This window comes from Schistocerca nitens, chromosome 9 (genome assembly GCF_023898315.1).
Source record: "Schistocerca nitens isolate TAMUIC-IGC-003100 chromosome 9, iqSchNite1.1, whole genome shotgun sequence".
Lineage (NCBI taxonomy): Eukaryota > Metazoa > Arthropoda > Insecta > Orthoptera > Acrididae > Schistocerca > Schistocerca nitens.
In genome coordinates, this window is record NC_064622.1 from 504,292,378 (window position 1) to 504,315,937 (window position 23,560).

Genomic DNA, 23,560 nt, shown 5'->3' on the forward strand with positions numbered 1-23,560 from the left:
CTAAGTTTATCTGAATGTGGTCAAAAAATTGTTGGTGCCCTTATGCTTCTGTAACCTAGGTAGTCAAAGTTTCTGGTGTTTCAAAAGGCACTGTGTTGAAGATTTATATCACATACAGGGAAAGTGAAAAAAAAAACATCATTTGCTATGTCACAACGTGGATGAATGTGTGTGTTGAGTGGTCATGACAGACAGAGGACTACAACAAAATTACAGCTATAGATTACAGCTATAAGTATCACAAAAGAACTGAATGCCACACTCGCACACGCTGTCAGCACAAAAGCGACTTGAAGGGAGCTCCACAAGTAAGCTGGAATTACAAAACCACTCATCAGTGATGCAAATGCTCATAACAGGAAAATGTGGCGCCCAAGCCACAAAACCTGCGATATGGAGCAGTGGAAAAATGACATTTGATCAGATAAGTCTTCTTTCACAAACGTTTTCATCCCAAGAGTGAACCACAGCAGAGGTCAAATGATGATTTGGGTATCCATTTCCTGGTATTCCCCCAGCCTCCATGGTTACTCTTTAAGCTTGCATTTCTGCCAAGAATTATGTGGCCATTTTGGCTGATCAGGTCCATCCCATAGTACATTGTTTGTTCCCCAATGGTGATGTTGTATTATACGATGACAGGGCCCCTGTTGCACAACTTGAATCATCCAGGCATGGTTTTATGAACACAAGGATGAATTGTTAGATCTCCATCCTATGGCTACAAAAATCACCCAATTTCAATATTATTCAGCCTTAGTTGTCTACTTTGGAGAGATGGATGTGTGATTGTTATCCATCTCCATCACTGTTACCTGGACTTGACACTGTTTTGCAGGAAGAATGGTATAAAATTCTCTGGAAAACCATACAAGACCAGTATTTTTCCATTCTGGGACAACTGGAAGCTGCTTTGAATGCAAGTGGTTGTCCTACAACGTGTTAGGTCTGATAATGTGTTGTTCGTGCTGTTTACATATATTTTACATCCCTATACATTCAGACTTAAATTTATATTTGATATTAACAAGTTAATGAAAAGGATAGTGGCTGCTCACTATACAGCAGAGATGCAGACTCACAGATAGGCACAACAAAAATACTGTTGAACAAATAAGCTTTTGGCCAAAAAGGCCTTCAGTGGTTCAACACACACACACACACACACACACACACACACACACACACACGAGACTGTGGTCCTGTGTGTGTGTGTGTGTGTGTGTGTGTGTGTGTGTGTGTGTGTCGAACTCCACTGAAGGCCTTTTTGGCCAAAAGCTTATTTGTTTGACAGTCTTTTTGTTGTGCCTATCTGTGACTCAGCAGCTCCACTATCTGGTGAGTAGCAGCTATCCATTTCATGGCATTGTCATTATTCCTTCCTGAATTTTCCATTGTTTGATATTAACAAATTTCTCTTTTTCAGAATCATTCCATGTTACTGCAAGTCTCTACTGTGCTTTGTCGTTGTCAGTAGTTTCGCTGTGCAAATAACAAAATTCAGTTACAAATTTTACTGTATCATCATCTTCTCAGCATCTCCTAACTTAATTGGAATACATTTTACATTTCTATACACATATGTATTTTGTAAACAGGCATCTACCTCAGGTGCTTTGTTTTGTCGTAGATCTTTCAGTGCTGTGTCAAATTCTTCTCACAGTAACATATATACTATCTCATTTCCATTCACTTCCTCTTCCCTTCCATAATACTGTCATAAAGTTCACTTTCTTTGTATAGCCCTTCTGTATATGTTCCTTCCACCTTTCAGCCTCCCTCTTCTTTCCTCATTACTGGCTTGCCATTTGTCCTCGCTGATATTCATACACCTGCTTCTCAGTTCTCCAGAGGTTTCTTAATTTCCTATAGGTGGCATTTATCTGTTCCATAACCATCCATATTTCTCCTCTAGTTGTTCCTGTGTTGCCATTTAGCACTTTTTTACAATAAATTTTTTAGTAGTTTGTATTTTCGTTGCTCCTTTATTTGTTTCATTCTTATAGTTTTCACCTTTTGCCAGTTACATTCAATACCTTATGTAAGATCCAAAGATCACTGTGCCTTGTCTTTTTGTCTAATTCTTGCTATCCTGCCTTCACTATCCACATTACTCATTTGCTTTCTAACGTGTTCCATTCCCTTATTTCAGTTAATGGCTAGTTAATTGTTCCTCTTAAGCCCTTAACAAAACTCTGGTTCTTTCATTTTACCATGTCCCATCTCCTTAATTTGATTTGTTTTATTCATCCAGGGATCAACTTACAATGATATATCACTGCCAAGCTGCCCCTGTTGCTGCTGCAGTCTTCTCTGCTGCCTCCATCACCGATTGCCTGCCTGGATGGGGACCTGGATACAGCATGATCAACACCAGTGTCCCCTTACAGCCTCTCATGGGGGAGTTGGCACTGTGCCTGCCCATGCCCATGCAGTTTCAGGTCCTATTCTCCTATGACAACGTGACACCTGCTCCATCAGTTGTCACCTACTGATGAACGAGTGGACATCTTGAGAGTGAACAGCTTTCCCCAAGGGTGAAGGAGTGTCATAACCCTATAGAGTGTGAGCATACGTAATCGAACGGTGTGTGATGAGAGTGCCTCCGTGGTTGGCCTAGAGAGGTTGACTTGCAATGTGGGCAGATGATGCAGCGAGCACTGTGCCACGTGGACAACAGCCCAGTATAAGCCCAGTGCACAGGGGCCTTGGCCTCACTTATGTTTACTTGCTTATTGGATGCTCACACACAAAAGAAGGAAAACTTTCTAGCTTTCAGAGTTATCTGTTGATGAGCTGGAGTACACAAACACACACACACTCACACACATGCATATACTTGCAGTCTAGCCAGCACCATGTAGAGGCATAAGTTGGGTGTAACTTGTCAAAGGACAACTCCAAAAGCTAAAAGTTTTCCTTCTTTTGTGAGTGCGTATCGATGTCTCAACACTTCCCCTTTTTAGTGAGCAGTCACCTTTAACTCTAAAGTATTTACATTCTACAACAACTTTCCTGCTATTAATATACAAGTATGCTTTTATGAGGATAGGGGAGGTAGTTGACAGTGGCCTTGGTGAAGGAACCATTGTGGCATTTGCCTGTAATGATATAGTAAACCACATAGAACCTAAATCTTGGTGGCCTGACAAAGCAGACTCCATCTCCAAACTGCACTGGTTGATTTGGTTGGTCCCTATTCCACAGTGTTCTTTGATTTACACACAATTTGTTCAAGATAACTTCTAATATGAAAAGATTGTACACGCTGAAGGCACCCACGGTTGACTCCTGGACCGTGAACATGGTGCTATTCCCCTTGCACTAACTCTAGTTTGTTTGGTAAACTGATTTCAGACCCACGAACATGCAACTGTGCCCTATGCTGTTCTTCAAGACCCCTATTCAACCAACCTGAAAAGCTGGGTCCCCATAACAGTGAGACGTTAAAAACATGAGAATGAGAAGAATTACTATCATGCAATGTCATCTTGATACATAATGTTTTTGTAAAATCGTTATATTGTAATGTGACAAGGTGTTGTAGTGGTCTCCTTTCATTATTAACCACTACACTTGAGCCCTCCTAGTACTGCTTAATTGGGTCATAGGCATTGATTATGAGGAATATTTTAACTATTTTTTCAAACAGATATATTTTAGCACTCTTTTTCATCTCCTTTGGCAGTTTATTCTAGAATTTTATTCCCTGATACAAAATGCCGTATTGAATTTTTTGCTGCTCTATCTTTCTGCAATTTCTTCAGTTTTACTCTAAAGCACTCCGTCGTCAGGCCACGAGTGGCCTACCGGGACCATCCGACCACCGTGTCATCCTCGGTGGAGGACGCGGATAGGAGGGGTGTGGGCTCAGCATACTGCTCTCCCGGTCGTAAGATGGTATTCTTGACTGAAGCCGCTACTATTCAGTCGAGTAGCTCCTCAATTGGCATCACGAGGCTGAGTGCACCCCGAAAAATGGCAAAAGCGCACGGCGGCCTGGATGGTCACCCATCCAAGTGCCGACCGCGCCCGACAGCGCTTAACTTTGGTGATCTCACGGGAACCGGTGTATCCACTGCGGCAAGGCCGTTGCCTCAATTTTACTCTGCAGTTCATGATAAACAAATAATGGTCTCAGTCAAATCAGCTAATGGAAATGTTTTGCAGTTTAAAATCTTCTTTCTAAATATCTGTCATATGATGATACAAGGGTTGAAGCTTCACTGGTGGCAACTATTTATTTTACAACTTATACCAAATAGATATACATTTCAGAGTTTTACTGCTCTTAAAAGTAGTCAACAGCTTTGTGGACAACACATTGCCAGTGATGTGGGAACTGTAGGATACTCTTAGCACTGCCAGCTGTGTAAATAGTTCAAATGGAGTAATCTGTTGCCATATGAATCTATGTAACAGTTTCAAAGTGAGTGCCATGAAGGTGATTCCTCCAATTCAGGAAACAAGTTGCAGTCACAAAGGCTTAAGTCTAGCGAGTGTAATGGTGGTGCAATACTTTCCAGCCAGTTCCACTGATTGAACAAATTGCTCACAACATGAGCCATATGCGCCAGAGCATTGTCCTTCAAAATGGTGGGTGAGTACCACAGAAAGTGTTGTCACTTCTTTCTCTAAGCTGTTCATTTGTAGAACATAGCCTGCGTCCAGCATAGAGAAAGAAACTGACATGCTTTCTGCAGGACCTGCCTGTCATTTTTCTGACAGTGCTCAGGCACAAAGGGCCCAAATTGAGACCGATTTGTTCGATCGATGTGAATGGCTGGGAAGTGTTGCAACACCACCACACTACCTGGACTTAGGCACTTGTGACTTCAACTTCTTTCCAAAATGGAGGGCAGTACTTCATGGCATTCACTTCAAAACTTTTACAGAGAGTCACATGGCAATAGACCACTCCACTCGAAGTCTCAACACAGCTTGCACAACTTCCACATTGCTGGCAGCAGGTTATACATAACGCTGGTGACTACTTCAAAGGACAGTACAATTCTGAAACATTTATCTATTTTTTATAATTTGTAAATAAAGAGCTGCCGCTATTAAAGTTTCAACACTTGGACAATCTATCTGACATATTCAAATGTCTCCAGGTATCTTATCTTCCACATGTTGATCCTAATTTCATGATTGTTATACAAAGTGTTAACAATGAGATTTAAATGGTCTACTATTTTTACGTTTCTTCATTTTCCCATCAAATTCCAGTTCCTCATGAGAATTAAAATTGTATCTCCCTCAGCTATCTGAAAAAATTTCTTTTAATTATTCTTGCAACCACCCCATCATCTGCAGAGCTAGAAGGCATGTAAACATGTACAACTGTTGTGAGTCTTGGCTTTGTCTTTATCTTGGCTGTGAAGAAGTGTCCACTGTACTGTTAATAGATTTTGTGTTCCAATTTTCTTATTCATTATTAGATTTACTCTTGCATTACACCCATTAGATTTTGAGGTGTTACACCTGTACTCACCTGACCAGAGGACCTGTACTTCCTCCCACTCTACTTCACTAATTCCGACCAATTCAGCTTCACCTTATGGATTTCTCATTTTAAATTCTCTTGCCTACCTGCCTGAGTAAAGGATCCAACATTCCATAGTCGTATATGTAGAATAGAAGATATTGTTTCCCCTTATGATATCCTTCTGAGTAACCTGGAGATCCAAATGGGGAACTACCTCTAGAATATTTTAAACAAGAGGATGCCTGCATCAGTAACCCATGCAGTTCAGCCGCATGCCCATGGAAAATATAATGACAGTAGTTTTCCCTTACTTTCAGCCATTCAAAGTATCAAACCAGCAAGGTAATGTTGCAAAACCAGGTCAGTCTGTTTTCAGGAACCATCAAGGGGTGGACAAAAACAATGGAAATTCCAGAAACACAACTCATAATCACCCCTAAAATTGTGTAAGAAAACAGTTGGTATTAAAAACAGCTTCCACTTGTCTTGGACTGAATAAATACAGGTCCTGCCTGGTTTTCAAGGAATGGTGGTAAATTCATTTGATGATGATGATAAAGGTGGTAACAATAAAACACACTTCTCCCTAAAGAAGAACATACAGGCTCTATAGCATTGAGATCTGGTGACTGCAGTGGCCAGGGGAGATGTGACTGGTTGATTTTGGAAGGGGGACTAAACAGCAAGGTCATTGGTCTCATTGAATTAGGGAAGGATGGGGAAGGAGTTTGGCTGTGCCCTTTCACAGAAACCATCTGGCATTTGCCTGAAGTGATTTAGGGAAATCACGGAAAACCTGAATTGGGATGGGTGGATGTGGGTTTGAACTGTCCGAATGCAAGTCCAGTGTGCTAACCACTGTGCCACCTCACTTGGTGGGAGATGTGACAGTTTATCCTTGTGCTCACAAAACCAGTCCTGGCTGATTCAAGCTGTGTGAACAGGAGCCCTTTCATCTTGGAACACAGTGTCACAATTGGAGAACAAACATTGTATAATGGGATGGAACTGATCAGCACAAATGGTCACACAATCCTTGGCAGTAATATGAGCTTCCAGAGTAACCATGGGGCTAAAGGAATACCACAATATGGCTTCCACATCATAACAGAAGTGCCACCATGACTTGCTCTTGATAGTAAGCAGTCTGCATCATGAACTTGGGATGGTGTTTGTCAGGTGTAAACTTGACCAGAAGCTGGAAACTTTCTTCCATTGCTCCACAGTCCAGGTTTTATGACTCTAGCATGACATTTCCCTATTATATACATTTGTGTCACTGACGAGTGGTTTTGGAATTCCACCTTCCTTCCTTGTGGAGCACCCTTCATGTTGTTTTTGTGCTGACTTCATGTCTGCAACATTCAGTTGTACAGTCACATTTGCTGTTGGCCTCTTATTTTTATCACAATTCTCTTCAAAGACCACCTGCCATGACTACTCAACATTCTGACTTAGTGGACGATGTTTCACCCCTTTCCCTGTGTGTGGTATCAGTCTTCGATGCTGTGCCTCTTGAAATACCAAACACTTTGACTATCTTGGTTATGGAAGCATCCACTATACAAGCACCAACAATTTGCCTACATTCAAATTGTCTCAGCTTTGCATAATGCACTCACAGCTACACAGAACACAGTTCTGACCACAACTGCCACTTGAAACATATTGAGGGCATTACACAGGTGCAGTTAATGGTCAAATACAACAGCCCAACCTGCAGGTTTGGTTAGAATCTGCATCTATGTTCAAGCCATGGTGTTTCCACATTTTTGTTCAACCCCTTATGTTGGTATGGCCTCTATACAGATAACCCACCGATGAAGTTGTCCCATTGGTACAACTAACTGTGTTGCATTGGCACACAAGCCACCCTGCTGTGGCAAGGTGGGAATCAAAGGAATCAGTGCTAGCTGCACCTCATCTCCCGGCCACCTCTCCTGTTGCTGCAAGGCAGCACCAGTGCTTTTGACTAACAGTAGTCATCCTGATGGTGCTGGAGTAGCCATTGATATAGGTAGTCAATAACATGCAGCGTTAAGACAGGCCCAGAAATTGTAACATTTTCATTTATATTGTCAGTCACAGTCATCCTTATTAACACAGCCTATAATAAATGAAACAAATACTAACAAAGAGATAGAGGGGCTGACCAGTACTTACCTCAGCTCAGTACAGCCGACAGATACACAAAACAGAACAGAAAATTTATGTTCCTAGCTTTCGGAACTTTGTTCCTTCATCAGGGAGGAGAGAGGGGAAAGAAAGGGAAGAATGGAAAGTGGATTCAGTTACTCACAACCCAGGTTATGAAGCAACAGGGAAAGGTAAACAGGGAGGGTAGTAAGGATGGAGGCATGGTTGTCAGAGGGAAGCCAAAGATATTCTACTGTAAGTACTGTGCCAGCTTCAAACCAAAGAGGATGCATACAGAAGTAAAGAGGTATATAGTATAAAGATAAACACAACTATGTAGGATGAAAAGATGCGTGAATGGCTAAAGAGGAAAGGGAAAGAGGAGAAGACTGAAGAGTAAATGGTAGTGAGGTTGTTTAATGTAGGTTCAGTCCAGGGGGATGGTGGGATGAAAGGATGTGTTGGAGTGCAAGTTCCCATCACCACAGTTCCGAGGGTCTAGTGTTGGGTGGGAGAAGCCAAATGGCACGTACGGTGTAGCAGGTTCCTAGGTCCCTAGAATTACCTAGAATTATGCTGGAGGGCATGCTCTGCTACTGGGTATTGGACATCACCTAGGCAGACAGTTCGTCTGTGTCTGTTCATGCGCACAGCCAGTTTAGTTGTTGTCATACTGATAATATAATAAATATCTGTATCCTCCAATTCAAATTCTAATTGGTTTGTGACTTTTTTCTCAACTTAAGAATGATTAGGTCACTCTATTGGACAGCCATTTCCAAATTCACTGACCACATAAAACAATTAATAAATGAGAAAATATCTTCAGTTTGGGTTGCCTGAGACTCATCCAAAGTTAATCCATGTATAAAATGTTAGAAATCAGCATAAAGACAAGCAGAATGTAACTATTAACACACAACAGCTTCACTGTTACACTCACATGGAATATGTAGCCACACTGATTTCAAAGAGCACCACCTCTTACAAATTATTACACTCACTTCCCAGTGTTCATCAGCAGTGTTTATCCCTTGTAATAGAAATATTTTCAAGATAAACTGAAATATACACTATCTTGAAATAAAGTAGCAAAAGGTCTCAATAACTTCCCATGAGACAAAATAAGAAATTAAAAATACAATTAAAAGTATTTCTTACTAGTGATTCCTTTTATGTGCACTACAAGCAGCAGTGTTGATTGCAGACAGACATATATTTTTGGCCATGTTTTTCCTGTTTTCACTGTTTCTTCAGAAGTCATATCATTGTGTATCTTGCATCCCAAGTACTTAAAAACCTGCCAGTACAAAAATCTTTTTTGTGAATCACTACTGTATTTATATAAGATTCATCTTCAGTTCCTTCCGATAGCTACAGATCACCATTTTCAGCTAATAGTACCACATCGTTATCCAGCTGCTACTGTATGCACCTGATCTTCCTTCCATCTGTTGAACCTTTCTCTTTTTCCTGAAAACAGTTTTTTAGTGGGCATTACAGATAAACAATGAACAGTGAGAAAGGTAAATGGCAGCAGATTTCCCAGGCCATGACATCCAACCCTAGTGCTACTGATTGTACCAAAAAACATCTCTTGTTACTCAATACTGTCCAAGCCTAGAATGCATTAATCAGCTGCTTCAACAAGATTATGACTTCCTAACATCATACTCTGAAATGAGGTCCATTCTGTCTGGAATTTTGCCCACCACACCTAGAATAGCCACTGCCTCCGAAAGCTTATGCACTTCCATATCTTATATACGGTCATGGAAAAAAGTTGCAACACAAAGGAGGAGTTGTGTGACATAAACAAAAGTTGGTAGGTGTGGTTCTGCATCTGACAGATGATGTCTGTTCAGATTTCATGCCAGTCACACAAGAGTGGTGCAAATAGCGCCATTATGAAAATACATATGAGCCTTGCTTTAAATGCACACTGTGATAGTCATGAGCATTAGTTACCTTCAAGATTAGACATTAGATTAGATTAGATTAATACTTGTTCCATAGATCATGAATACGACACTTCATAATGATGTGGAACATGTCAGGTTAATAAAAGATGTCTGTACAAGATATTACATTACACAAAATATTGCATGACACTAATGTTTAAGTTTTTTTTCCCTCCCTTAATTTATATCTAAAAATTCAGCCAATGAGTAGGAGTTGTCATCTAGAAATTCTTTTAATTTATTTTTAAATGTTGGTTGGCTATCTGTCACGCTTTTGATGCTGTTTGGTAGGTGACCAAAGAGTTTTGTGGCAGCATAATTTACCCCTTTCTGTGCCAAAGTCAGATTTAACCCTGCATAGTGAAGGTCATCCTTTCTCCTGGTGTTATAGCTATGTCTACTGCTATTACTTTTGAACTGGGTTGGATTATTAACAACAAATTTCATAAGTGAATATATATACTGTGAGGATCCATAGATCCTTAAATAGATGTCTGCAGGATGACTGTGGGTGGGCTCCAGCAATTATTCTGATTACACGTTTTTGAGCAATGAATACTTTTCTACTCAACAATGAATTACCCCAGAATATGATGCCATACGAAAGCAGTGAATGAAAGTAGGCATAGTAAGCTAATTTACTGAGATTCTTATCACCAAAATTAACAATAACCCTAATAGCATACGTAGCTGAACTCAGACGTTTCAGCAGACCATCAATGTGTTGCTTCCAGTTTAACCTCTCATCAATGGACACACCTAAAAATTTTGAAAATTCTACCTTAGCCATAGACTTCTGTTCAAAGTCTATATTTATTACTGGAGTTGTGCCATTTACTGTATGGAACTGTATATACTGTGTTTTATCAAAATTTAAAGAGAGTCCGTTTGCTGAGAACCACTTAATAATTTTGTGAAAAACATCATTTACAATTACATCACTTAGTTCTTGGTTTTTGAGTGTTATTACTATACTTGTATCATCAGCAAAAAGAACTAACTTTGCATCTTCATCAATGTGGAATGGTAAGTCATTAATGTATATCAAGAACAGTAAAGAACCTAAGACCGAACCCTGTGGGACACCATACTTGATAGCCCCCCCCCCCAGTTTGAGGAATCAGCTGTTGTTTTAACATTACATGAACCACTTATTTCAACTTTCTGCATTCTTCCAGTTAAGTATGAATTAAACCATCTGTGCACTGCCCTCCTCAACCCATAATGATTTAGCTTATCTAAAAGAATTCCATGATTTACACAATCAAAAGCCTTTGAGAGATCACAAAAAATACCAATGGGTGATGTCCGGTTATTCAGAGCATTTAATATTTGATCAGTGATAGCGTGTATAGCATTTTCTGTTGAAAAGCCTTTCTGAAAACCAAACTGACATTTTGTTAGTACTTTATTTTTACAAATATGGGAGGCTACTCTTGTATACATTACTTCCTCAAAAATTTTTGATAGGGCTGTCAGAAGAGAGATTGGGTGGTAGTTGTAGACATCCGACATATCTCCCTTTTTATGCAATGATTTTACAATGGCATATTTCAGTCTATCAGGGAAAACACCCTGCTCCAAAGAGCTATTACATACGTGGCTGAGAATCCTACTTATCTGTGGGGAACAAGCTTTAAGTACCTTGCTGGAAATGCCATCAATTCCGTAAGAGCTTTTACTTTTCAGTGAGTTTATTATTTTACTGATTTCAGAGGGAGAGGTTGGTGGAAATACAGTTGTTTCAAACTGCACAGGTATGGCCTCTTCTATTAGTAGCCTTGCCTCTTCTAGTGAAGATCTAGATCCTATTTTCTCCACAACATTTAAAAAATGATTATTGAAAATATTTTCAATTTCTGATTGTTTGTTAGTACACTTGTCATTCAGTTTTATGGCACTAAAGTCTTCCTGTGCTCTTGGTTTCCCTGTTTCCCTTTCAATAATATTTCAATATGAATTTATGTTAGTCAAGAATGCCTTTAAGGTGACAAAGATGGCATTATCAGCACCTCACTGAAATAGGTTGTGTAATAGGTCTACAAGAAGCTAGACCTTCCATCTGCAATATAGCAGAAACACTTGGCAGGAGTGTACCTAATGTAAATGATTGCTTGTAGCGGTGGTCACGAGAATGTACAGTCACAAGAAGATGGAGCTCTGGATGCCCACATGGCACTAACGAGAGGGAAGACCGTCATGTTCAGCATATGGCTCTGGTGCATTGTACTGCATTTCTGTCAGCAATTTGAGCAGCAGTTGGCACAACAGTGGCAAATCAGTTACTTTAAGAACATCTCTGACCCAGACACCCTGTAGCATGCATTCCACAGACCTCAAACCACTGCTTATTACGACTTCAGTGGTGTCAAGTGAGAGCTCATTGGAGGGCGGGGTGGAACTCTGTTATGTTTTCTGATGAAAACTGGTTCTGCTTTGATGATAGTCCTGGTTGTAAGTAGATTAGGCTGGAGTTATGGTTAGGGGTGCAATTGTGTATGTCAGCAGGAGCTCTCTCGTGGTTATCCCACACACCTGAGTGCAAATTTATATGTCAATCTGGTGATTCAACCTGTTGTGCTGCCATTTATGAACTGTATTCCAGAGAGTGTTTTCCAATGGGATAACACTCACACATATACCACTGTTGTAACCCAATATGCTCTACAGAGCGTTGACATGTTGCCTCGGCCTGCTTGATCACCAGATCTGTCTCTGATTGAGCACATATGGGACATCATTGGATGACAACTCCTGTGTCATCCACAAACAGCATTAACCTTCCCTGTATTGACCGGTCAAGTGCAACAGGCATGGAACTCCATCCCACACACTGAGATTTTTGCCACTTGTGCAACACAACGCATGCATGTTGGAATGCTTGCATTCAACATTCTGGTGGTTACACCTGTTGTTAATATACCAACATTTCACATTTGCAATTGCTTATCTCTTGCTTACATCAACCTGTGATCTTGCAGTGTTAATCACTACATATGTTACCTAGACAAATGTATGCCTGAAATTTCATTAGTCTGCCTTAATTAAATTATGGTGTTGTGATTATTTTTTCCATCAGTGTATGTATTTTCTCTTGATAAGTAGACTCTTCATCTGTCCGTATTATACTTTCAAACACTGATTATTTTCAATGAATCTTGTTACTACTTTTTGTAGTGCACATTACAATGAAAATCTCAAAGGTAATACTGTAATTATTATGGACACTAGTGATGAGTAGATGTAACTGGTTTACAGTATGCATGTCATATCAAACTACAGATTATGTGAAATACAATGATGCATGAAATTTCTCAATATTCATAATCTAGCTGTCTTTTTGTGGAATATTTCTGTTCTTCCTTGAACCTAGCATATTACCTTGTTTTTTTTTTTTGTTTTTTTTTTTGTTTTATTCATATGAGTTCTTTGACTGATTTTCTTTTTTCTGTTCACATAAACATCAACTACACTATGAATAAACTAATTGCATATTTATCCACAGGCATTCTTGACAACACTAAAGTTATTAGTTGTTCGTCATCCATTCTCAAGAATTCTGTCTGCTTATCGTGATAAACTTGAGAATATGCAAATTGGTGCTGAGCATGGAACGAAACATTACTACCTGCGCTACGGAAGACAAATAGTAGCCCGTTACCGACACGGAGGTAACTCGACTAAAACTATGAGACTACTGAAACCAGGGCAGTACATGAGAGATGCTGCACTACCAGAGCCTGTTGGCATTGAACCAACATTTGAGGAATTTGTAAGGTTATTTGATTCTTAATTCTAATAACATTATGGTACAAAATGTTTTATAATAACAGACTCTTGAGATACTAGTTGTTAAGTGGCACTAGGGCAATAATCACATCCAGAAAAAGCTATGTGTACTCTAAAATAAAACGTTCTCGGTTTTCAAGCAACATCAATTCGAATAAAATTCTCAAAAGCTCCAGCATTTTATTTGAACTGATGCAGCTTGAAAACCGAGAAAGTTTTATTCATGTATGCCGTCGCGAAAGACTCTGACACACATGTGTACTCTACACCTACATCCATATTCTGCAAATCTCTTTGGAGTTTATGGCAGAAGATATTTCCATTGCACCAAATATTATGATTTCTATGTGTTCCATTCACATACAGATCATGAGAAGAATAGTTATTTAAATACCTCCCTGTGCAGTCTAATTAATCTAATCTTAATTTTCAGTTCAAATGACAGCAATACATAGAGGTCCATTACACAGGGTGTTTCAAAAATATTTAACCATTTTCACAAGACTATAATTTCCACATGGATGAAGACAGGAACCAGGCATGAATTTCAGTTTGTGCATACGACTACAAAGTTTTTGTTTTCAAATCAACCATCCAAACTTGCAACGGTATAAAAACTAGATGCATGTAATTCCTATATTGGGTTACTTTTCTTCAGTTGCATGTAGGACCCAGGTTTTGTAAGGTTTTGCAAGCTAACATGTTTATAGATGACTCTCAGTCTGTCATCCTGTGATCAGTTTTATGTGATTGTTCAAATTTAAACTGCACCATACACATTCTCCCAAACATTTAATGAAAGTGATTGCTTCCAGTGATTGTTATGCAATTTTGTAATCATACAATAATGGTCACTCTGCTTATTTATGCACAAAGCACATTTTTTATGTTGAGGATCAACTGCCAGTCCACTATACCATTTACATATACAGGGTGTTTGTTTCAACCTACGGCAGCTAAATACCTGGAAAACAATGCATCGCACGAGAAAAAGTGTTCTAGGGGAGAAGTTACTATTAATAAAGAGAATACCTGTCTGTGCTGCAGCTGGCCACCTCCTAATAATGACCCTCCTGTGTGGATGGAGTCAACATTGTGTTTTCAAATAGCACCCACTCCACTCCCCGCCCCCCATCCATTTTTATTGCATATTTGAATTCTATGTCAAAAATATGTACAGTTTACTCAAACCATTGTTCCCCATTCATGGCAGATGGTGCTGTAATTGACAAATATCAGGTGTATTTTCTTTTGCAATTAAGAACCAATACTAACTCTGTATTTCATTTAGGATGTAAATGTAAAGCTTTGTGTTTTAATGGTTGCTACTGATGTTCAGACATTACTTGAGTAGTTGCAAATGTGATTGTGCAGTGCAAATAATATGGTTATACCTTGAAATCTCTGGAGAATAAGCTACATGTTTGTAATACAGCTTTCTGTTCCCTGCGGGGCTGAGTTTGGTGAGTCTCCAAACCATCAGGATGTTGTTTGTTGGTGGCCACCCTCAAACCCCGCCATCAGAGTGATTCATTTCAGTGTGTGTTCCTATCCAACTGCTGTAACTCACATGTTGGTTGCAATGTGGCTACTGAGAGAATACAAACCACAGCCATATTGTACTGCACAATCAAATTTGCAACTTTAAAGTAATTTTTGAACATAAATATCTACTGTTAGTACACAAAGGTTTACATTTACGTTGTAAATGAAATGTAGAGTCAAATGCATCGGTTCTTAATAGCAAAAACAGGCACACTCGATATTTACGATTACAGTGCCATCTACTATGGATGGGAAACAATGGTCTGAGTAAGCTGTAAGTCTTTTTTGGTGTGGAATTCAAATATGCGAGAAGGGGTGGGTATGAGGTGACCAGTTGTAACACAAACTGTTGTCCTCTTTAGTAATATCAACTTTTCAACTAGAACATTTTATTTGTATGATGCTTTTTTTTTTTGACATATTTAGTTGTCTCAAGTTAAAATAAACACCTTGTATTTTGTAAAAAGTAATGTTCCTATAACACTAACTTGGGCTATGCCCAAAGTTACTTTTCTCACACAGCTTGTCTGATATTCTACACACTCACAGTTAGTTCATTAGATGACAGTATGGAACTGTATTGAACAACCCCAGGAAGTCGAAGAATTCAGCATTCTGCTGGCAGTTGGTATCTACCATCTTTTGGGTCTTGTAGCGTAGTGAGATCCAGTCGATGACAGTACTGTTTATATTTCATCAACCAGATTCCATTTAATAACTGTGTTACTGCACAAAGATGAAGTAAATAATCTAGGTCATAATTCTATTTAAGAGCTTGAGAACTAGAAAACACTGAACTCATGTTTTGGATGGGCCATGTTCAAATCCCCATCCACTCATCCAGATTATGGTTTTTATATAGTTTCTTCAAATCAGTTAACATAAATGTCTGCATGTGGCTTTTAAAAAAGGCATGGCCTATTTTCCTCCCCCATCCTTTTCCAATTTGACATTGTGCTCCATTTCTAATAACGTCATCTAAATGCAACATAAAATGCTTACTACTCAAGTACCACATGTACTAGAACTAGACTCATCAAAACAATAAACATCCTCATTTCTGCTGAAGGACCTATGCCGAGAAACAGGCAGCAGTGGGGAAATGCTGTACAGGTATAGCACACTGCCAAGTCAACCTTTCCCTTTATATTCATAAATATTCCTTTTTATGAGACTCAGCTTGTGTAGGGTTAATATTTATACTGTTCATTCAGAAGACTGTAAAGTTCTGAATTGTGAAAAAATAAATAAAAATAAAAAAAGGGAAAGAAAACTAAATCAGCAGATTACACCTAAACCTCTGTTACTAACAAGGGAACCTCCCCATCGCACCCCCCTCAGATTTAGTTATAAGTTGGCACAGTGGATAGGCCTTGAAAAACTGAAAACAGATCAATTGAGAAAACAGGAAGAAGTTGTGTGGAACTGTGAAAAAATAAGCAAAATATACAAACTGAGTAGTTCACGGGAAGATAGGCAATGTCAAGGACATCGGGAACGCATCGTGGTAACTTGAGCAGCTGCGGAACGAAAGGTCCTTGGTTCAAATCTTCCATTGAGTGAAAAGTTTAATTTTTTATTTTCAGTTTATGTGACAAACTCTTATGTTTTCATCACTTTTTTGGGAGTGATTATCACATCCCCAAGAAAACCTAAATTGGGCAAGGTAGAAGAATCTTTTTACCCCTTCGCCAAGTGTACAAGTTAGGTGGGTCGACAACATATTCCTGTCATGTGACGCACATGCCGTCACCAGTGTTGTATAGAATATATCAAATGTGTTTTCCTGTGGAGGAATCGGTTGACTTATGACCTTGCGATCAAATGTTTTCAGTTCCCATTGGAGAGGCACGTCCTTTCGTCTACTAATCGCACGGTTTTGCGATGCAGTCGCAAAACACAGACACTAAACTTATTACAGTGAACAAAGACATCAATGAACGAACGGACAGATAATAACTATTCAAAAATAAAAAAAATTAAATTTTCACTCGAGGGAAGACTTGAACCAAGGACCTCTCGTTCAGCAGCTGCTCACGCTACCACGGGACCACGACGCTCCTGAGCTCACTTTGTCCATGATGTTGCCTATGCGACCCGTGGACTACTCAGTTTGTATATTTTGCTTATTTTTTCACAGTTCCACACAACTTCTTCCTGTTTTCTCAATTGATCTGTGTTCAGTTTATCAAGGCCTATCCACTTGCCAACTTATAACTAAATCTGAGGGGGGTGCGATGGGGAGGTTCCCTTGTAAGAATAACTTGGAAACTGTTCTTCTCAGTGTTCTCAATTAAATGAAATTGACAGGTGCAAAGGAAATTTTGAGCTACACCAAGGAAGAGTTACACGGTTTGTTGTAGTTTACAATATACACGTCACTTAGTGCATAATGCCAAAAACTCTATGATGCTGTTTGCAGATAATGCCATCATATGTTAGTTTGGTCACAATGCCAGGAGACTGTGGTGAGCTGCAGAGGATTGATGACTGGTGCAGGGTCAGGCAGTTGACCCTGAACATAAGTTGTGCATAGGTGGACAAAGAAGTCGACTACTGTATGGTTACACTAATGGTGACAGACTAATGGAAATAGTAACGTGTGAATACCTGGGAATGATCTAAACTGGAAATACAAATAGTAGAGAAAGCAGATGTAGGACAGATTCATGGGGAGATTCTTAATGACATGTATTTCATTCACTCATTCAATTGATTCTTGAGTATTACTTATCAGTTACGGGCCATTACTTTGTTGATTTAACAGAATACATAGAGAAGATCCAACAAAGAGTGGTATATTTGATCACATGATCATTTAGTAAGCACAAGAGAATTATGGAGATGCTCTACAAACTCTAGTGATGATCACTACAAAAGACATGTTGTGGATCATGGAGTGATTTACTGTCAAAATTGAGAAAGACTTGGACAGGGACATACATCACATAAACTGCCTATGATGAGAACTTCAGAGCAGTTAAAGCTCATATGGATGTTTACTGCCAGTTCTTATACCCATGCACCATTTGCAAATGGAATAGATAAGGAGGGAAATAATGATATGCCAGACATACCCTCTGCTGCACATCACAACGTGGCTTGCAGAATACAGATACAGCTGTAAATGATTTCTCAAAGAGATAATTTGGCAGTGAATATGAGAGCACAAGGGTCACTCAATAAATTATGTCCCACAATTTTTTTCTCAGAACATATTCTTAGGATTTGTATCATTCAACATTTGTTTTGTGTGTGCTATTTTTCTACATAGTCTCCATTGTGTTCTATGGTCTTACACCAATGTTATGTATGAGTGTATATTCCCTGTTGACAAAAGTTGTCATCTTGTCCTCGTAGTGATGTTTCTACCACACAAATTACACTCTCATAATTTACAGAGTATGTCCTATGCAGAGAATCCTTAAGTCACCCAAACAAATGGAAATTTGAGTGCCAGGTCTGGGAAATGTGGTGGTTGAAGCAAAAACCAATTTGGCGACATATTCCTGGGTTCTGAGGCTTTTGCACAGGTGAGACTGTCCCTCTGGAGCAAGATTTTTGGTCTGGCACCCATGGAGTTGTCAAAATTTGGGTGCATACAGGGGAAACAACAAGAAAAACGGATTATTTAAGAGAGTAAAGTTGTCTATATTGTCCAATTTCGGCTAAAGTTTGGCATACCTTGTAGTCTTCAGCTAACCACCAGCCATTCAGAAGGGTCATGGCAGTTGATCAGTGATGGGGCAGACTCCAGAAACCAGTAGGAGAGAGATAAAGAGAGAAAGGAACAAGTTGTGCTATACTGAGAGCTGGGATTGGAGAGAACAAATGCCTTTCAACAAACACTTTGGTCTTATTCCTGTAAACAGCATGTGACTTTCCTCCCACACACCCTGTTGGTCATTTAAAAGCAGTGTGGGGATACTTTTGTCAGTAACATCTGTTTTCAGAAAAAACCACTTTTATGCTGAAGTCTGGCACGCAGGCCTCAAGAGGTGCACTAGATGTGAATTTAAATCCGAGGAAAAATTTCTGAATTAACAACAAAATATTCAAGTACTTCCTGGCAGTGGCTTGCACATTTCTTTTTGATTCTTGTCAGACCAACACATCAAAAACAGTTCTCAAGTTTGTTCAGAGTCTTCACATATGCCTCTGAATTAATGGTTGACCCTTTTGGCAACACATTCAAAAGAATAACGCCATCACATCCCAAAAGTCTGTCATCCTGACTTTGCATGCAGTGGGAGCATCCTTGAATTTCTCCTTTTTTCTGATTGCAGATGGTACATCTGCAAGATTCACCATGTTGAGAGCAGTGCAAGTTTCTGCACTTCCTGACACTTTAACTCTCTTCATCCATTGCCCAATAGCCCTCCTATCAACTGCTCCTTATCACGCAAATGTTTGTGGATGTTGACTATGGTTCCTATTTATACAACCAAGAATTCAGTTAAAGTATGTTGCTTGTAGTGAATGTCTTGCACAGACTCCATTTCGACAGTCCAGTTCAGTTCAGCTGTCAGAATTGTTTGAAACTTCACACATGCATTAATGACTATTTAAAAAAATAACTTTTAGCATTATTTATTTAATGACCCTAATCACTGGTGCTGTAGTTAACCGCTCTTATGAATAAATTAATCTCGCACAAATTGTTTACGTAAACAAATGCAATGACTGTTTGCTAGAAAATATTTGCTTAGAGCTGCATCATTATTGCTGTACAGGTACCTCCTGGACACTGACCTTTCACAGTGGGCCGATGACCACTGGATCCCTTACTACTTGTACTGCACTCCGTGCCTCCTGAAATACGATGTGGTGGCTAAAGTGGAGACACTGGTGCGTGACCAGGAGTTCGCCCTCCGCAGAGCAGGACTGTGGGGCCTCGTGAAGCCACAGTGGAGGCACAGAGCAGCTGTAGGGGGTGGTGCGGAGGCTGAGAGGAGGTACTTCTCGCAGCTGACAAAGGCACAAGTTGAAAGACTGTACGAGAAATACTGGCTCGATTTTGAACTGTTTGATTACTCTCCAGAGAAGTATGTCAGCTATGCTAGGTCACAATAACTGTTCACAAGAAAGAAATGCTCTCCCCAATATTTGATGTTGCTGACTTCCAGTTATATTGCAAAATGTTTGTTTTTTGGTCATATCCTAACAGGCAGGAATGTGCAACCAGCAGCAACAAAAATAAAACATTCTGCCACAAAATTTAGACTCTTTAATTGTACGAGGTTATTCACAAATACCTCCCGAGTTTCAGAAAAGAACTGTGTGAAAGCTACAATAAGTACAGAAAATAGACACAAATGAGTGTATAGAGGATCTCTCTGAGTTTTAACACACTTTACAAGGTGCTCAGTAGCAGCATCATTTCTGACACAGCAAATGTCTATATGATAATCCAAATATTGGCATACACAATCCAAAATGACACAGTCAATATCTGTCTCTCCATTAATTATTCTTCTTAGGAACTCTTCCAAATTAAATGCCAGTGGCAGCAAAGTCACACAATATTTGAAATAACCCCATAAAAATAAATCACATGGAGTGAAGTCAGGTAAACATCATTGCTACTGAAGAAGAGGAGTCACAATGGGAAACATGCTGGATCAGGTGTTGAAGCATTTTGGCATTAAGGTGATCACACTTGTGTGTAATGCAGCAGACAGTTGACTGTGGTACCTGCAGTTCCCTGCTTGCATGTGTTGTTGACTTCTGCCACCTCCCAATGAGTGACTTCTGCACACGCTCTGCCTTCTCTGCCGACGCTCCATTATATACTGTATTTGATATGCCTCCTGCTTATTGCTGCCCTCTTCGACTAGGCCACATTGGGAAGAGGAGGAGGAGATTAGTGTTTAATGTCCCATCGACAATGAGGTCATTAGAGCACAAGATCGGATTAGGGAGGATGGAGAAGGAATCGGCCACACTATTTCGAAGGAACGATCCAAACATTTGCCTGAAGCAATCCAGGGAAATCACAGATGACCTAAATGAGGATGGCCGGATGCAGGTTTGAACCATTGTCATCCGAATGAGAGTCCAGTGTGCTAACCACTGTATCACCTCACTTGGTATGCTACACTGAGTATTATGAATTGAAACTTGGAGAGATGCTGTATCCAGTTATGTGTTTCATTATTTTCTGAATGTCAAGTAGTTTTTCCATTGTCATCTTCTGAAACCTGAAAGGTACTTATAAATAACCCTGTATAAATGCATCTGTTGTTTATTGGTGTGTACACTTCTCAGTACCAGCTAATAACATAATGGCTAAACCAAAGAAAAACTTTACTGAAGGGGAGTGATATTCCACTTTTGATTTTTTGAACTGAAACAAATAAAGACTTACATACATACACTAGTAAAGAAAGAATATAATTTATTTTAAAACTGTATCACATTGTTACTTTTTCCCTCAGTAGATGCTGCAATGAACAGTTTGTCAAGTTAAGTGCATGTGTCAGTGTTAGACTGATACCCAAGATCAAGCTTTTGTGGGGAATATGATACCATTTGAGCACACTTCACAGGCTGGCCCCAAGCTTCTACAACCAGAGGCTTCTACAGACTCCTTTTAAACTCCATATAAGTTTTACACAAACATAAAAGACTAACACCCTTATGATGAAGGTACAGGAGAGTCTTTGTAACAAAGGAAATTTCAAGTGAGAAAGCTAATAAATTATGAGATAGAACTGCTGTTCAGTTCTTAGCTTCATGCAGCAAAATGCATAGTATTGCTGATAAACACATACATAAAAGTATAGCTTTCAGAACTGACAGACAATATTAGTTCCAAAAGTTAGGGGGTGTCTCACTTGTACTTCTGTGTGTGTCTACCAGCAGTTCTGCACATTTCACCTCATGAAGGTGACTAATGACCTGCAACTCTGTCTCAGAATTTAAGAGTGATTTTATAACATCCTCAGTGACATTCCTAAGATGACATAGTTTTACTGGTTAGTAGAGTAATGAAAAGTTATAACAAGCCAAGGTATGGAGAGAACTAACAGTGAGGCAGTGAGTGAATCGGTTCATGAGATGTGCTCAGGGCTCTGGGTGTGAGCCTCATGTGGCACACCTTTCTTTGATTGTTACAAATGTTCAACTTTTTGAAGAGATTATTTAAAAAGAAGCACTACAATACAGTGTTATTCATGAGTACCTCTGCAGTTTTAGAAAACAATTACTGGAGGACTACAAGACATACACAAAACAGAAACATTCCAATGGATCCAGCACATCCCCAAGTTTTAATTCATATTACAGACACTCAAAATATGCACCATTTGTGATGCAGCAAAGATCAATATGTGGGTACAGTTAATTGAACTGTCTGCCACTGCCTGGGAAGACACAATGACAGTGGCCCATTTTAGGAAATCTGTCCATTGCGTTGCCTCTGAGCAGGTGCCACTAGTTCAGTATGACAATATTTGCCTGCATGTCCTGACATGCCTGCCTCTAGAGGTGCAACTGTACCACAGCATCTGTTATGTATGAAGCTTGGAGAGATGCTCTGTCCAATGATGGGTGCCATTTTTTCCATGTCGTGTAGGTTTTGCACATTCACCTTCTGAAATCCTGAAGGTTGTTATGAATAACACTATATCAATAACAAGATGTTTGTTGCAAAGAAGAAGCAATGAATAATGATAGATAAGGGAGGTAAAATAAAAAAAAAGTTTAGGAAAAAGAGGAAGAAATAAATTTTCAGATAAAGAAAAGAACAGCAGAATGGAAAACAAAACTGAAGCAGTTAAAGTTCTGGAAATTGTTTCACTATAAAATATAGTAGAACAATGTCACGATACTGAGGGACGAGAGGAAGATGACAGACATACTAGAAAATACAGGAGAACTGAAGAAAGTGTTTAACTATTCATTAGCATCCTGGAAAGAATATGTAGGAAAGAGCTGGTAGAATGTAAATAATTTTGGGAGTAAAGGAGATCACTTACTGAATAGCAGAAGCATGGGGTCTTTCACAGGCATACATAATAGAGAAAAAAACTGCTATTTTTCAGAATCAATCATAAGCCAGAGTACACACACACACACACACACACACACACACACACACACAGTACCACCTGGGCACACAGTGTGCATCTAACCAGCACTACATAGGGGCATAGGTAGTTTGTGTGAGTGGGGGGGGGGGCAGGTGGGGGGGGGGGGGCAGGGGGCGAGTGCACGCTCTGGCTTGAGAAAGTATTGATTCTGAAAAATAGCACCTCTCAACAACTGTATACTCCTGCTATTCAGTGCATGGTCTCCTTTATTTCAAAAACCTTGTGTGTGGAATAATATGTATGCACCAATCTGTGTATCTATGAAGGCTGTTGTGACTGAAATAAATTTCTTCTTGTCAGTGGTTACTGGATGAGAATAGATAGTGTGGTATTGTGTATTAATCTACTTCCAATATTACCTGAATATAATCCTTAGCGTCAGCACTAACTAGAACAGAACTGAAAATGTCTTGAGATTAGCTCGCCAAAACTAGTCCTTTAACTTCTACATCATGATTCTAATGTACAACTATGTAAACTTCCTTCTTAATGATATTTGCTGGTAATTCTGTTGTGTCTGAGACAGGGAGTCAATCTTCATTTCTACC

The 23,560-nt window shown here is 39.5% G+C and overlaps 1 protein-coding gene across 2 annotated transcripts in view; it reads left to right on the forward strand.

The window, feature by feature from the left end:
• Window positions 1-23,091, forward strand: part of LOC126203986 (carbohydrate sulfotransferase 8-like) — a 126,396-nt gene extending 103,305 nt beyond the window's left edge. Inside the window, exons 5-6 of one of the 2 annotated variants that reach the window (XM_049938415.1) lie at window positions 13,091-13,362; window positions 19,653-23,091. In XM_049938415.1, coding sequence (XP_049794372.1) covers window positions 13,091-13,362; window positions 19,653-19,992 — 612 coding nt within the window. In that variant the 3' untranslated portion in view covers window positions 19,993-23,091. The remainder of the gene's footprint in view (window positions 1-13,090; window positions 13,363-19,652) is intronic. The other variant, XM_049938416.1, reaches the window with a different exon arrangement.
• The last annotated feature ends 469 nt before the right edge of the window (window positions 23,092-23,560 follow it).